Genomic DNA, 16895 nt, shown 5'->3' with positions numbered 1-16895 from the left:
TTAACAAAAAAAGGGGATACAGATGAATGTCCATTTTGTATCTGTGTATTCAAAGTGGTTAGGATAGACATATAGTTACATTTTCTTAATGAATAGAGGGATTTGTTCTAATGGTGTTTGTAAATAGGATATCAAGTCCACATCTTGTACAGCAATTAACCACTAGGAAGAATGTATTCAATGTGTTAATTATTGAAACTGTCCTGCCAATTTGATTTGAAACTGTCTCATTGCTATTTGTTTCTCAATAAAATTATGGGAAAAAAAAGAAAAAGAAAAAAAATAAAGAAACAAAAATAAAGAAAAAAAAAGATTCTTCAGGGAAAAGTCACTTGGCATTTCTTGAGTGTCAGTTGTGGCAGACATACAGCTAGTTAGCCAAAGATCTGAAAATAAAAATCCAGATCCTGACTGGGATTTCAGGCTGGGGTTTTCACGATGGTGGTGGTGGTGGGGGAAAGGCCAAACCATGGGGAGGAGAAAATATTAAGCCTTTGATTTCTATTTTTTTTCTCACACAACCTGACAGTAAGCTTTACTGGTATTAAACACCCAGACAGACACTGGCATTCTTGATAGGTCCCAGTGCAGAGGAGTTCTGAGGAGAGGCAGCACTGACACGTCCACAGGAGAGCCCCTCACTTGGTCTCCCAATTTCACCAAACTGGGATGCACTGTGGTACCAAGCTGAGCCCAGCTACATGGCTTTAGGAAACACGTTACATCTACCATAGATTCTTCAGAACCCTTTGCAAGGCCACAGGAAGGGGCTGTGGAAATCTTATGTGACACAGAGGTGCCCTGACCATCCCACAGGCAAAGTCCTGGAAAGAATTTGATTTTTTTTTTTTTTTTTAAATAAAATGTCATGTTTCTGCGGCTGGGGAGATAGCTCAGTAGAATAAGCACTTGCCTGGCAAGCACAGGGTCCTGAGTTCAATCCCTGGTACTGAAGAAAAAAAAAAAAAAGTCATGTTTCTTTTATAAAATGTCAAATTTCCAAAATGGTTGATGTTTTCTTAAAAACAGGCTGAATCGCTCAGATCGGGCCTTGTTGATCTTTGCCTTTTTTTTTTTTTTTTTCAGAACCGAGGATTGAACTCAAGCCCTTGAGCTTACCAGGCAAGCACTTATTCTACTGAGCTATCTCTCCAGCCCTCTTAAAACGGCTGTATGAGGGCAGCAGTTCGGGCTTTGTTGCAACAGCTGCTCTCACAGTTGCATGCCTTAGGATGATTATTCTGGAAGCTGCACTACAAATGGGCTGGGAAAAGAGGGAAAGGAGGAAAGGAAACAGGGAGACACCAGAGTGCAGGCACTGGGCAGGAGCTGCATGCACAGATCCGGGCGAGGGAGCAGCCGGCTACCTGACACAAAGACGGGAGTTAAAACCGAAAACTTGTTAACGTTCCCGAGAGAAGCATGGCAATGGGAAGGAAAAGAGGCTCAAGGGCGCCCTGGGGAAATACTGCTCTCAAATGGTAAAAGAGGCAAAAAGGATAGAGCCCGCAGTGTGACCTGGAGTGAAAAAGCAGAAAGGGTTAAAATCTACACGCAGTGCAAGGAAAGGGCTGTGGTTTACAAGTGTACATGATGAGGTCTAGTGCTCAAGCAAAAAGCAAAAAGCGAAAAATCCATTTCAGTGGATAAGGAATTCATTGGTGACTTGATTTTACCAACCAAGCCCCCTAGAATCTTTCTATGTGAATGTTGCCTGTCTATGCGGTTTTCCTTCAAGCAGAATTTTTCATGAGCAGAATCTTTTGTTTTGGGTGGGGAAGGGTCTACAGGATGTTCAGGGTCTCACAACTAGACTGGACTCATAGTGATCTGCCTGTTTACAGCCTCCCAAGAGCTGGATTACAGGCACACGCCACCACGCCCAGTCTAAATTGCCATCTCAGCTTGCCTGGGGGGTGGGATGGCACTGCAGGTCCAGATTCAAGCCCAGGCTCCTGCGCCTGATTGTGGGCGCTTTAATCCACTGAACTATTTGGCTGGCCCTTATGAGCAGAATCTTTGTTTCTTTGTAAATTTTTCTTTTTCAATCCTCCTACCTCAGCCTCCCGAGTGCTGGGATTACATTTTATTTGACATTAATGCACATCTCCCATAAGATTGGTAGCACATGCCTATAATCCCAGCACTCAGGAGGCTGAGGCAAGAGGATTACCACAAGTTTGAGGACAGCCTTTATATGTTCGAGGACATATAAAGACCTTGTTTCAAAAACAAAACAAAAACAAAACAAGGTTATTGCTCTGTAGCTGTGAATCAGTAGAGTTTGTTGAAACAGCAAGCATATTGCCAAATAGGAACCTTGAGGTAACTGTGTCTGTTTGCAAATTGGAATGTCAAAGCATTCAGCTGTTTTCATTCAGATGCTGTAATATTTTGGCAAGATAAGAGGATGACAATTGTAACAAAAGGTATTTCCCCCACTTTGCGCCCTCCCAATGACCGCATCCTGAGAGAATTTTTCCCCCTTTCAGGAACTGAGTGCGTTTCTTTTTTCCACTCATTTGTGATCATTAAAACAGATTATTAGCTCTTAAAAGTTATAAGACTTCTCTTGTGGTTATTTCATAAATCAGCATGACTACAAGCCAAATGGACAACTGAGAACTATGATTTCAGTATGTATCTACCAAATCCCCCAAAGGATAATAAAATGACCTTCCTTTGCTTGAATGCTCCTTGGTTCTGCTCTAACTTCATAATTCAACTGCTTGATGTATGAAAGAGAATATCAAAGATTCACAGATGCGTCCAAAATGCTACACAGGCAGCCAATCCTTCTTAAAGCAAGCTTGATGCTTCCAAAAGTTATGGAGATGGTAAGAGCAAACCCTGCTTCAAGCCTGGTAATGGTATGTGTTGGACAACTCATAAAAAACAATCCTTTTCTTCACACTCAAGAAACTAGAACTCAAAAGTAGGGCAGAGAGGAGCAGGGTGTGAGGATGGCTCCTTTCTCACAAGACAGAGCCATGGAGCAGTGCGGGGGAAGGGCATCTCTGGGGTGCAGGGCCGGCAGCACCCCCCAGCCAGCAGGGCTCCGTAGCGGCACGCAGGCGCAGGCCACGGCTCAGGCTGCCCACTGCCCACTGCTGACCTTCAAGCAGGCAGGTGCTCACGGCAGGCAACACTACAAGGCTGTGGGAAACGCTGCTTTGCGTCTCCTAGTGTTTATCCCTTCCCACTCCAAACCTGAGCTCGCACACCCATGGCTCAGATTTCTGCCTCTGCTTCCATGGAGGCGCGCTCCATGCCTGGGCTCCTTCCCCGAGAAGCGAGAAGAGAAGAACCCGGACGCCCAGGTTAAGGACCCTACAGGTAGAGCCACCACCTGGCATCAAGTTCAGACTGCTCCTTCCCAGAGAGTCCAGGCTCTCCCAAGAGCCAATTTTAAGAGCCTCAGAAACAAAATTTCCATGCAAATAAAAAGTGCTCTTCTGTTACAGATGATGTAAAAGACCTTCCCTTTGAAAGACTCTGGGTTTGAAAAGCACTCCCTTTTGGGTCGAAGCAAAGAGAGCACACAGATTAGGTGTAAGGGGAGTGCGGGCGATGTTACTGGCCACGGAGCACTGGCTGGAGCTCTTCACCCAGCACTGGGGACAGCTCTTTCCAGAAATACACATCTCACTTCCTGCCTGGTCCCTCTTGACTACACTTGCTCCGTGGCTGAGGTGGAGCTGAACCCCACAGCCCAGAGGACCTCAACTTCCAGTTAAGATTTTCAGAAATGGGACACTACATCAACAACTGTTGCATTATTTGTTAAACAGGTTCCACAACTCCATGACCCTAAACTATTTCCTATGTTACACATTGCAGGTTCAAACAAACCTTCCAACATCTGTGGCATAATCCTTGGATAGAATATGTTGCCTAGAAGATAAAGGAAGGGCATCTGCAGGGAAGGGAATGTAGGGAGATGGTATTTTCATTACAGTTTTTGCTAACATGTTTGATATAAGAACAATATATCCCAGCACATGGGAAGCTGAGGCAAGGGGATCACAAGTTCAAGACAAGCCTGGGTGTTATGGTTTGTGTATAGGTGTCCCTCCAAAGCCTCATGCAGTCTTGGGGCAGCCTCTGGAGTTTGTGATTGGTTACTGTGGGTGTGGATGCTGCACCTGCCCTGGGACAGGTAATGTGCATTGCAGTGTAAGGTGGGAAGAGAAGCTAGCTGCTTGAGCTGCTACCTCTTTTTGTGCTCTTGCTCTTTGCCGCCACCATGAAAGGCTGCCCTCTGCCATGTGCCGCTCTGCCTTGGAGCCAGCTGAATATGGACTGAAACCTCCAGGAACTGTGAGCTAAATAAACCTTTCCTTCCTACACTCTGGGTGTTGGGTATTTGTCCCAGCAATGAGAGAAGAGTAACTAAGACACTGGGACATACAGCAAGGCCTTAACTTAAGAGATGGGGGCAGGGGGAAGGGGGAGAGGGGGAGGGAGAGGGAGAGAGAGGGAGGGAGAGGGAGAGAGAGAGAGAGAGCGAGAGCCTTTGTCCTATAGCTCTTCAGCTTACATTTTGAACCGTCTAAGCTGTCAATCACATGACTCCACCTGACCTCATGCCCACTAGTTTCAATGTATTCTTTCATAAATCCTGTTAGGAAATACAATGCACTGATATCTTGGCTTTTTAAAAAGTTCTAACTAGCCCCTTTCCCTTGTGCTGATAAGATCAGGCAGGAGCCAGAGGGAAAAGAATGGGAGCAAACACCCAAATGCATGCTCAGGCCATAAATATGCAAAGACCGTCTGTCACAGAAAGCTCAGAGGTGACAGGGCTCGCTGAGTTACACGCCACTGGGAAGCAGAAGCACTTGGTCCACACCAGGCTGTGTGCCCAGCAGGCCCTGGGCTGCTTTCTCCACCCCGCCCTTCACAGGCATGGGTGAGGGTCACAGTGATAAGGCTGTCCTGCACCATCCCTCCTGAAGGAAGTGCACAGCTGCTGGGTGACAAGCCCAAGGCCTCCGTCCACTTCAGCCTGCCTCTCTCACCACGTGTCTCCAGGATTAGAAACGGCTGGAATGAAACAACAGTGAACCGACTAGGCAGTCCGATTAGCTTGGGCTCTCTGACGTTCTGCATCTGAGCTGGGAGCTGCTTTTTATTTTAAAGTTTGGACTTCAGACTTCACGCGAGTGCCTGGGGTGACAGCCGACATGGTTGGTGCTGGGAAACACAGGCAGCAGCACCTCCATTGTTCTTCAGCTGTATGATCCGCAGGAAGTTCTCAAGCCATCTCCTCACCTTTACTCTCACAGTTCTGCCTAACGGTACACTGCCTCGTTCCTTCCTCCTCTAGTTAAACCAGTCAATCACCTTAAGCTTAAGCTTAGCCTCCCACCAATTCACGATACGTACACAAGTTCGTTCCCAGAGGGTGATGGGGGGGTGGTGGCTATAGTCCAATCCCAATAAATTTAGCATTTCCACATTCTTTTTTTTTTTTTTTTTTAACATATTTGGTACAGGGTCTCACTACACCACTCAGACTTGTAGTGACCCTCCAGTTTTCAGCCTCCCCTGCCCTGGGATTACAGGCCTGGGCCAGTACGCCCAGTCTAGGTGCCCACTCAGCACGCCCAGGGGAGGGGGGGCAGGGCCAGCATGGCATGTGGTGCCAGGGATTGAACCCCAGTCCCTGCACTTGCCTAAGCAGGTGCTTAGGCTACTGAGCTATCTCGCCAGCCCCACTGTCCACATTCTTACCAGCATTCTGGACTTCATTCTGAGAATACCCCACTGAGCTCTGCTCACTCCAGGATCTCTCTAGCCTGTTTCTTCACTTTTCTAAACTCCTCCCATGAAGCAATTTCAAAGGCCTTTGAACCTTTTCTTGAGGTCTAGTCACAGTCATGGCCGCATGTTTAAGCACCAGTTTCCTGTTGGCTTTCCACTGCCGTGACAAAATGCCCAAGATGATCGACATCAAAGGGGGAAAAGTATACTTTGGCACTGTTTTGGTCAATGGCAACTTGGACCTGCTGCTTTGGGACCGTGGCTACACAAGACATAAAAGGAGTACTGTTTACCTGATGCAAGTCAGGCTGCAAAAGCAGATCAAGGGTCTGGGTCCTGATGTCCCCATCAAGGGCACAGCCCCAGTGGCACAGTTTCCTCTAACCAGGCCCCAACTCTCAATGAACTCATTCATAGCAGGACACAATTCTTGTATGTTGCTGCCGGGCAGCTCTGATTGGAAGTCCAGCATCTGATACTGCACAGCTAACCTGTGTACGCTCTTCTGTTAATGTAACACAGTAAAACAAGAAGAGTCACTGATATTTCAGGGACAGATTATTAAATTCAGTGGTAGAATTTTCTTTTGGTATTTCTTTGTTGTACTTTGGTGGTTTCTCAGTTTCATTTGGGACTTCCACTTGTCAGTAATATATAACTTTTGTATAAATAAATACATAAATATAGCCAGGCGTGGTGGTGCATGCTTGTAATCCCAACACTTGGGAGGCTGAGGCAGGAGGATCATGGAGTCTGAGACCAGTCTGGGCTACAAAGTGAGCTCAAGGTCAGCCTGAACTGAATAGTGAGACTCTGTCTCAAAAAGACAAATATATGTATATATTTATATATTCTCACTTTTCAATTTTATGAATATAGTAATACCTCAGTTCATTCTTAGATGTTGTTTCAAAATTAAGAAATGCTTATTATTTGAATATTGCAGGTTATATGTAGATAGTTGTTATTTAGGTATACCCCTAGCACAAGAACTGTTCCAAAAAGAGATTTTCTTGTGGCACAATAGAGCCAAACTGAACACACTTACCAGTACAAGCAAACACAAAGCAAAAATGTCATGCAATCATAAACTTTGAAAATTACTGTGGTCTAAAATTGGTTAAATGGACTGATAAAAGAACTATATGTATGTTAATGACCTAAAAACCATACATCTTGGCAAGCGCAGGGACCAGGTTTGATGCCTGGAACCACAGACCACCCCAAACTTGCCCCCAGGCACGCTGAGCTGGCCACGGAGACCAGGCGTGCTGGTGCATGCCTGCAGCTGGGGAGGCTGAAAACAGGGGGGTCACTACGAGTCTGAGCTGCGTAGTGAGACCCTATGCCAAATACATGGAAAAAAAAAAAAAAAAGAAAGAAAAAGAATCAGGGCCGGCCTCATAGCTCAGTGGACTAAAGCGCCTGCTTAGGCAGAGAGCAGTGGCCAGGGGATGGGGTTCAATCCCCAGTGGTGCCATGCTGGCCCGGCCCATGGGGCGTGCTGAGACGGCAATTGAGACGGCGCGTGGTGGGGCGCACCTGCAATTCCAGCACTTGGGAGGCTGAAAACAGGAGAATCGCTATGAGTCCGGTCTACATAGTGAGACCCTGTAGACCCTGTCCTAAATACAGAAAAGAAGAAAAAGAAGAAAAAATCATACGTAGACACTGATCAAAGAAAAACCGGAAAACGTAAGTGTGCCACATTACTGAGACCACTTGCTCACGTGACCTAAAGACCGGCGCTTGAGCCCACATGCCCAGCCAACAATGCTAGGTAGTGGTCCTTCCTCCCAGACGCAAGTATTTCAAGTTTATTCTCTCCTATAGAAGAACTGTCATGTAACCCACTAATCCGGTCCACTTTTATTTTTATTTTTATTTTGGTGTTGGGGATCAAACCCAGGGCTTGGGGCATGCCAGGGAAGTGCTGTGCCGCCAAGTTTCACGCTTGTCATCTCAGCACTCGGGGAGGCAGAGCAGGAGGATCATGAGTTTGACCTAGCCTGGGCGATTTGGTGATACAGCAGGACCCTGTCTCAAAAAATAAAACAGGCTGGGATTTCAGCTGAAGTACAAAGGCCCTAGGCTCAATCCTCAATAACAAAACAAAACAGCAAAGCCAAGCTAGGACCATCCCATCCCTATCCCAACCCTTTAACACATACAACACAAACACGTTTCAAATTTCTCAGGTCATTTTCCATAGCCCTGAGCCACGCTGTGTGCCAAATTTAAACTGGAAGGGACTTTGTGATGATGTAGCTTCGCTCAAAAAGCTCGATGCTTTGATTCTGCAGATATGAAAGATCTATTATTTTCATTCCCCTGTTGGTACCGGTTTGAGGGCCTCTCTGTTCACGCAGGAGAAACAAGAGCCTCTGAGAAAAACAAAATAAAATGGCTCTCTTACTTGAACGTGCTTTCTCCCGCACGCAGCTGGGGCTGACCACTCACCCCAACTGGAGACCACGACAGCCCTGTTTTCCATCTGTGTCCTAGCTGCAGCCTCCGCGGGCAGCACAGCCTCGCAGAGCCGTCAATCCCTCGCTTCTGAGGAGAGGACTCCACGTCACTGCAGAGGTGCCAAGCACTGAACATCCTCTCGCTGCAGATGGAACTAGACAAGTCCCCAATAGCCCAACTGATGGTGTGGGCGGCCAGCTGCAGGGGCCTGTGGCGTGGGGGAAGGTGAGGATGCCTGAGCCCGGGAAGGTGAGGATGTCTGAGCCCTACCCAAAGACGAGCACCCCAGTGCTGTGACTTACTGAGCCCCATGCTCCGCGGCACATGGCTAATCTGGACAGATGCCCAGTCATCTCTCTTCTCCCTGCCTCTGGGACATCCACAGAAATACACAACATAGCCCAAAGCCTGAATTCACGTGATGCAGAAACAAAGCAGAAAGCTTGCTTCCAACTGTCAGGGGGCATCTATCATAAAAGCACCAAGGGCCAGAGAGAGATAGCTCAGCAGACAAAGCACCTGCTTAAGCAAGTGCAGGGACTGAGGTTCGATCCCTGGTACCACATGCTGCGTTGGCCTCGCCCCCACCCCTGGGAGGCGCTGAGCCTGCCACCAAGTCCAGGCATGCCCGTAATCCCAGTGCTGGGGAGGCTGTAAACAGGAGGATCACTATGAGTCAGAGCTGCATAGTAAGACCCTGTACCAAATACATTAAAAAAATAAAAATAAAAAAAGACTGACTATAAAGGCACCAAACACAGAGCTCTGTGTGGTTTTCTACAGGAACTCTAAGAAGGCAAATCTCAAATTTTTCACGCTCAGGCTCCCTGGACATTTGAGACATAATCAGGATGTATACTAGTTCATTTTCTACTACTGTAACGAAATAACTGAGCCTAGGGACTTTACAAAAGGTCTGGCCACCTCCTAACACCATCACACTGCAAACCAAGCTTCTACTACATAAACCCTCAGAGGACACACTCAACTTCATCGAGAGCAGACTCCATGCGACATCTTTACACTCAGGCAAGCCGCTGGAGTAAAGGTTCATTTCTAGTTAACTAACTCAAGGTAACTGTTCCTCAAAACTGTAAGATCTAGAAACAATCAGGAATCCCCAGCAGGCACCTTCTCCTAAGGACATCTTCCTGGTATCTAGTGTGCAATCCCAAGAGGGTGAGGCTCACAGCGTCGGTGGAGAGGGCTGTAATAAAGTTAAAAGATTACTACTGAGGACCAGAGGGTGAGTGTGGACTGCTGAGGCCTAGGTGCCCTTTCTGGTCAGTCCCTCTTCTCTCTGGGACATGATTTTTTAGTTTGGCTTTGGGTTTGGCTTCCTTGGCCGGCCTAGGACAGGGAGACCTCACTGGTAGAAGAAACAGACAAGCCCAATGTGGTGGTGCGTGCCTGCAACCCCAGCACTCAGGAGGCTGAGGCAGGAGAGTTTCTGAGATTTTGACGCCAGCCTGGGCCACATAGTAAAATCCTGCCTCAAAAAACCAATGAAAGACATCTTCCTATCCTCCGTCGACACAGCAGAAGCACAACTACCAGGCTTCTAGCCAAGAACACTACACCACACCATTTCCAAGTTGACTGGCCCACATCACCTAGTTCCATTTTCAGGGCAGCCCAGTGGAGTAGGCAGTGTCTGGATCCCTGTCCTACCTGGCGCTAAGTGGCCAGCGAGGGCCTGAAGTCGAACAGGGTGTCTCCAATGCCAGGGCTTCTTTGCCTGACGGGGACACAAATGGTGGACCTTACTCTAAACCTTCCACGGCACTGTGTGTGGCTACAGTAGCTGACAGCTTGAAGGTCACCCCTTAGCTGTGAGACCACCCGTATTTTAGGAGGTGGGAGATGGGACCATCGTGTCACACAGTCCCACCCTGATGCCCAAACCCCTCATACCCTCAATTTGGGAAACCCAAGGCAGATGCCCAGAGGGGGCCTCATTCCATGTCAGGTGCAGGCGCACTAATACTCTGCATAACCACCCCTGTCACGATGGGAGGCCACACATACCACCACGCTCTTGGGAGACTGCACTGACTAGTCCTGGTGTGCACGCAAGGACATCGTCTCATGACGCACTTCTTGAGACTGGCTATCATCAAGTGACGTGTGACTCCACTCACGCAACGCATGCTTTACAGAGGTGAGGTCCTTCTACCCGGTGGCCACGTTCCTTTGCTTGTCTTCTTCCTCCCCCAACTCTTTTATTACTGCTGGTAAGGAGAAGCTAAATGGCTATCACCTTGAAACGGACTTTTGTTCATTGCTGATTAAACCAGACAATTGCTGTTAAACATATACTTCTTGCACCTCCCAGACACAGCTTTTCCAAGGGCGTGGCAGATGTGGCTGGAGCCTGTCCCCGTGCACCTTCCCATGCCCCGATTCCCCTTCCATCACTGTGACCCCAGATGAAAGACTTGTTGACCCCGGAGGGTGCCAAGTGCCTGTGACCACAGCTCCAAGGAAAACTGGAGTCCTGGCAGGAAAACAAACAGCAGCACTGAGCCGAGGAGATGGCTCAGTGAAATAAGCGCTTCCCTGGCGAGCGCAAGGGCCTGAGTTCAATCCCCGGTTCTTAAAAAAAAAAAAAAAAAAATCAAACAGCAGCACTGACTTCTCCAATGTCTTCTTAAAGAACTGAGAAACGGTGATAATCGCAGCCTCGGGGTGAAGCGCAGAAGCGTATCTCTGGGAGGAGTGTGGCTAGAGAAGGCTGGCCGCCAGCGCAAACCAGAAAGTGCAGAGGGGTGACATGTGGCAGGAGGAGCCTGGCATGTGCAGGGGCTCATGTCCACCGGGGAGTGGCCGAACACACCGAGGCCAGGTATGGGCAGCCCCGGCCCTTTTCTTCCTTGCGTTTTGTCTCCTGAGCCTCCAGGGTTCAGGACGGCACCACCGCGAGCACTAAGGACTGAGACACAAAGTGCAGGATGTCACCTGCTGAAAAGAGCCTTCTCATACGTGTGGAAACGGGAACGTCTCCATTTCTAGGCTCTTGAGAAAGCCAGGCCACTCCATCCCTCTCCCTTCTCAAGGTTAGGATGAGATCCATCCCAAAGTAGTCAAGGTGATTTATTTCTATAATAAAAAAGTACTTTGAAAAATGTCTTTTTCAAAACTACAGATACAACTAGTGAAAGTATCCATGACAGCTGTGAAAACATTCAACAGTCATGAAGGCATTTTCTCTCCTGCTGCAGCTGTTCAGTGCAGGGCACGGTTTATTTTCCTCTTCTAAGTTTCCCCACAGAAAATTCTGGGCTATAATGTATAGAACAGGGGCTGGGGAGGGGGCTGGCTCACGGTTGAGGATTTGTCTAGCAAGTGCAAGGTCTTAGGTTCAACCCTCAATACCACAAAAATAAAAAAATTCACAGTTTAAATTACGGCTTGTGCATTTTCTTGAGTAGGCTGCCACCATGTGGTGGTGACTGGAAATGCACATAGGTTCTGTTTCTTGCCAGGTCCTGTTCCTGAGCAGTTTAAAAATAAGCACCTGTTCCATCCCAAGTAAGAGCTCCACGCCTCTGCCCACACACCTGCCCTGCGTGGCAGGGCCGCAACGCGCTCCTCACTAACATTCCCTCACCGCCACCTGGGGAACATTAGGTTTAGATCTTGTTCTGTGCACAGCAGCCCCCACTTTACGATCAGGTGCATTCCAAGACCCGCAGTGGATGCCCTAAACCAGACAGTACCAAACTCTACACATACCTGTTATGCCTACGCACACACGCACACGCACACGCACACCCCTGCAATCAGCCTTCACCTTTTCATCGTAAGGAAGCAGGGACTGGCCTCTCTCACAGTTCTCTGGCACATTTGGTCTGCCAGGGTCGCGATTACTCTTTGGAGCCGCGAAGGTAGAGCAAAGGTGAACTGAACACACAGCACCGTGATGCGGCCACCCTGCTCGGACAGCCAGGAGGGCCACGCGGTGACAGGAGGGAGGGGTGGACACACTGGAGAAAGGGGGAGACTCCCACACTGTCCAAGATCGCCACACCGCTCAGAGAAGCATTAAATTGAAAACTTAGCCATGTTTCCTGGGGAATTTTGCAATTTTATTCATTGTGAAGACCCCAGCTGGTCCCTACCCTGAAACCACGGAAAGAGCAACTGCAAACAGGGGCAGGCTGCCGGAAGTCAGCGCCCCGAAGGTGCACGCTGCCTTTACGTCTTGTTGCTCAAGATGGAGACTCGCACTGCGCTTTTGTGTAATGGAAAACTGTAATGGAAAAACATAATGCACCTGGACACCTGTTGCCTAGTTTGAGACCAAAGGCCCAGCGCGCCACACCTCCTGATAAGAGGAAATCCCAAAAGCCAGACACTAACACCTGTTCTCTTAAGCTCAATGTTAGAAAACAACTCAAAAAAGCTTGGAAAGTTTAGGGCTTGAGGATTTACCTCACTGGTAGAGACTGCACTGTCTAAGAAGCACAAGGCCCAGGGTTTGACCTTTTAGCACCACAAAGAAAAAAAAAATAACACTTTAAAATGACCTTATGAGGCTGAGGCAGGAGGACTGTTGTGAGTTCAAGACCAGCCTGGGCTACAAAGTGAGCTCAAGGCCAGCCTGAACTGCATAGGGAGAACCCATCTCAAAAAGACAAGTAAAATCAAATTAAATTAAAAATTAAAACATAACCTTATTTGCACAAAAGTACATGTCAGTGACTGCTCAAAAGACAGTTTTAGTTACTTATCTTCCCCTAGATTTCTAAAAGAGTTTTCTTCCTCAATTGCAGGTGGTCTCTTACTAAGACTTTTTTTAGCGTATTTGGTACAGGGTCCCGCTACGCAGCCTACACTCGGTGGTGATCCTCCAGTTTCCAGCCCCCCTAGAGCTGGGATTACAGGCGTGGGCCACCAAGCCCGGGCGTGGTGGGCGGCTCAGCTGCCCCAGGGGTGGGGCTGGCTCGGCACGTGGTACCTGGGATGGTACCCCCATCCCTGCTCTCGCCTAAGCAGGCGCTTAGCTACCAAGACTCGATCTAGGACTTTGCCCTTGCTGGTCACGGTGTGCACTAACTGAAGCGTTGGTGGTCTGCCATTTCGCGCCCTGCACCCTTGTTTCACACGTGACACGTCCAGGCGCAGCAATACTCGTTTATCCTTTATAATAAGCTATCATTCATCTACAGTCACTCCAACCAATACCCTAGAAAGTCAGGCGAAAATGGGAAGCACTTTCTCTCTAGTAAGTATGAATAGAAAACACAACACATTAAATATTAAAGTGAAATTTAAGAAAAGAGAGAAAAGACCCAGATTACTGAACAGAGGACCTGTTCCCATTCAGCGCCCTTATGACAGGGGCAGCCGGCTAAGAGCTCTCCGTGGAGCTGGGTCACCACAGGTCACAAGGGCTACAGGTGTTCCTGGAGCCCCCGCCCAGGCTGAGTGGCCAAGCTGCACGTGGCCCCAAGGACGTAGCTCAAGAAGGAGCGTGCAAGGCAGAAAGGAGAATGGAGACCAAGAGGGCAGAGGAGGTAAGAGTCCTCGGAGGAGGAAGCGAGGGAGGGGCAGGCTCTAGCCCACCTTCCTTCCTTCTGCCGGACTCTACGCCCATCCCTCGAGTCACAACCAGGGTGACGCGTGGTCCCTGTGCTAGCAGGCACTCTACTCCTCTTGCCAGCACTCTACCTGGGCTTTTGATGAAGAAAAGCAAAGACTTAAAAACAATAATTTTGCTATTATAAAAAGGGAAATGGCATGAAGGTTCTTGAGTTTCCCTCTATTCCATCTCCATCCACGTTCTGTCCGAATATACATTTTATTGATTCTATAGTAAGCAGCCTGATTCACTATCTTCAGGTGGTTTTGTCTATTTAGTTTTATTTAAACCAAAAGGATAAGTCAACATGTTTCAAGGAAAATCTTCATTTCATACAAATTTTTAAATTTATAAGAATATTACACATATATTCCTTTATAAAAAATTATTTCTGTTGGTATGTCTCCTTGTTCATCCCTATTCTTGCTGGTGTTCTCTTTTTATGTACAGGGTCTCTATGCAGTTCAGACTCGCAGCGCTGGGATTACAGCGTGTGCCACATACTCTCTCTCAGTGTCGAGCCGGCACACCCAGAAGGAGGGCCTGCATGGCACACTGGGGATCGAACCCTGGTCCCTGTGCTTGCCTGAGCAGGTATTTAGTCTGCTGAGCTATCTCGCCAGCTCTGATGTTCTCTTTGTCTTGGCTACAAGTATGTTTACTTTCCCAGGCTTTGCAAAGAGCCACCCTTTGGATTTGTTCAGAACTGTTCACAGGTATTTGCTTTCTCTGTCATTACTCTCTGCTTTTTATTATTTTCCTCCTTGGAGACTGTCCGCTGTTCTTTTTCTAATGCCTCAATTTAGACCCTGAGCCTATACGTTTCAGGCGCTGCCTCCCTCCTACCACGAGCACTCAAGGCTGCATGCTTCCCACACGAACTGTACCTTGCTTTGAAGCTGGGGCGCCTTCCACAGGGAGCTCATGGTCATGGCCCCTCTTCTCTGGAACAGGCACTGCAGGGCAGCTTCCAGGGAGCCGTGAGCCCCCACCACCAAAACCTTCTTCCCCTCTAAGCTCACACCTGACAATCAAAACCACATTCAATGTTACAATCAAAACTTTAGGCCTTTCCTCCCATTCAGGTTTTTCTTTTTTTTTTTTTTTAGGGAAGGGTCTACAGGGTGTTCAGGGTCTCACTACTAAATCAGACTCAGTGATCCCCATTTACAGCCTCCCAAGAGCTGGGATTACAGGCGCACACCACCACGCCCAGTCTCAATTGCTGTCTTAGTGCGCCCCAGGACTGGCACTGCAGGCCGGGGGATAGAACCCCCAGCCCCTGCGGCTGCTTGCAGGCGCTTTAATCCGCTGAGCTATTTGGCTGGCCCTGGAAACATTTTTCAATATAGTTATTCTTACAGCTTCACAGGAGACTTTGAGAATGTTTAAAACAGGCTGACATTCATCTTTATCAATTTATTTTTTAAATTACAATAGTCCATTTTAATAGAAAATGCTTCTAGTCAATCATTTGTTTCCCCAATAGGAAAATGTGAGGAAAAGAAAGCCAGCATTTGAGTACTGCTTCTGTGCTCTTAATTAAATCTCCCCAAAACAAATATTTTTAAAACTACATTAATACCAATAAATAGAAAATAGCAATTGCGAAGCAACAGCATACCTGACTTTTCAAAAAGTTCGATGACAGCTCTGGCAACAGGTGAAACAAAACACTCGTGGGCATCTCCGCGCACCAGCTTCCCCAGGTTTATGTCTGTCACTCTGAATCAGGAAGTAAAGCAGCAAGTAAGTGAAAACCCAGTCAAAAAAATCACTCAGTAGGGAGGCTGGGGAGATAGTTCAGCAGCATAAGCGCCTGCCTGTCAAGCACAGAGACCTGAGTTCAATCCCTGGTAGCCCCCTCATCCCTACAACAATCACTTAATAGGAATTCACACAGACCAACTAAATAATGTATGATAGCCCATATTAAAGAATAAACATGAAGTAAAGGTGATTAGCTTTTGAGAGCAGCCCCTCAATGAACCTCACTCGGGGCACTGGTTCTATCCCGCACCAGAACACAACCGAAGGCCCCTCAGGCTTACATCACAACTCCAGGGAGCACCTGAATGGACTACAAAGGCGAGGCACCCCTGTACTCACACAGTCCACTTCCAAAACCTGGAACCCATCCTGCAACTCTGGAATGACCCAGAAAAGCTTGGGGTTCACAGGTCAGAACCCCACTTGATCTCAGTATGTGTCTACTCGGGAAATCAAGGGGAAAACACTGAATGACCCCACACTTCGGCTGGCCTCTGTGTCTTTCCTTGTTCTTATGCAGCCAAAACATTCCATGACTAGGTTGCCTAAAGTGATGGTTTCAGTCTAGATTAGTAGATTAGTAACAAAATAAAGACATTTAGAAAAGTTTTTAATACTTCTCTCCTTTTATAGAAACTATAAAACTGTAACTTCCTATGTTCAGGTTCTGGATGTTTTTTCATTGATTATGTCTTCTATCTCTTTATAGTTGTCTACTATAGAGTTGGAGACTTTTGACCATTTCTTTTGTCTGTGTAGTATTGTGGTTCTCAGGGCCTTGAACGTGCTAAGCACATATAATATCACGAACTATACTTCTAGTTCTCGTGGTGACTTTTTAGCCTGCACTTAGGACTATCAAGGTGTAGTAACAGAGAGGGATAGAAGACGACTTGGTGTTTCACTGAGACAACAGCCTCTTGATCTGGTCCCTGAAGGAAATACCAGCTTGGGAATCATCATAACCACTAGAAAGTTGCTTACAACTTTATAACCCAAAATATATTTGCGTTCTTTTTAGCCACAGTACGAAACACTGCCTGCATTTCCATGCAGGTAAATGGGGTTTACCTGACGGATCACCTGATACTATCACCTGATAGGCCCTCTCCCCTGTGCTGGCCTCCAACGTCACAGAAGGCCTTGTGTCATTAAGAATACTTGTTTGGTTGTTCTCAACTGGCCTGGAGCTAAAGCAGAACATGGTGCTGCTGGGAAAATCAGGTCTCAGGTTTCTTCTCCGCTCTGGTAAAATCACCAGGGAAAAACTGTTAGAGAAGGACAGCGGCTCCTGCAGGACAGGAGC

General features: G+C 47.6%; 1 protein-coding gene across 1 annotated transcript in view; it reads right to left on the bottom strand.

Annotated features, from left to right (window-relative positions):
- Mthfd1l (methylenetetrahydrofolate dehydrogenase (NADP+ dependent) 1 like) overlaps nt 1-16895 on the bottom strand; it is a 222858-nt gene that overhangs the window by 190116 nt on the left and 15847 nt on the right. The window contains exons 6-7 of the mRNA XM_004645991.2: nt 15444-15544; nt 14707-14843 (exon numbers count right to left, since the gene is read on the bottom strand). Of these exons, the coding sequence (XP_004646048.1) occupies nt 14707-14843; nt 15444-15544 (238 nt within the window). The remainder of the gene's footprint in view (nt 1-14706; nt 14844-15443; nt 15545-16895) is intronic.

This window comes from Octodon degus, unplaced genomic scaffold (assembly GCF_000260255.1).
Source record: "Octodon degus isolate 3935 unplaced genomic scaffold, OctDeg1.0 scaffold00246, whole genome shotgun sequence".
Lineage (NCBI taxonomy): Eukaryota > Metazoa > Chordata > Mammalia > Rodentia > Octodontidae > Octodon > Octodon degus.
Note: the sequence above shows the minus strand (reverse complement) of the source record. Positions and strands in the feature narration are given on the sequence as shown.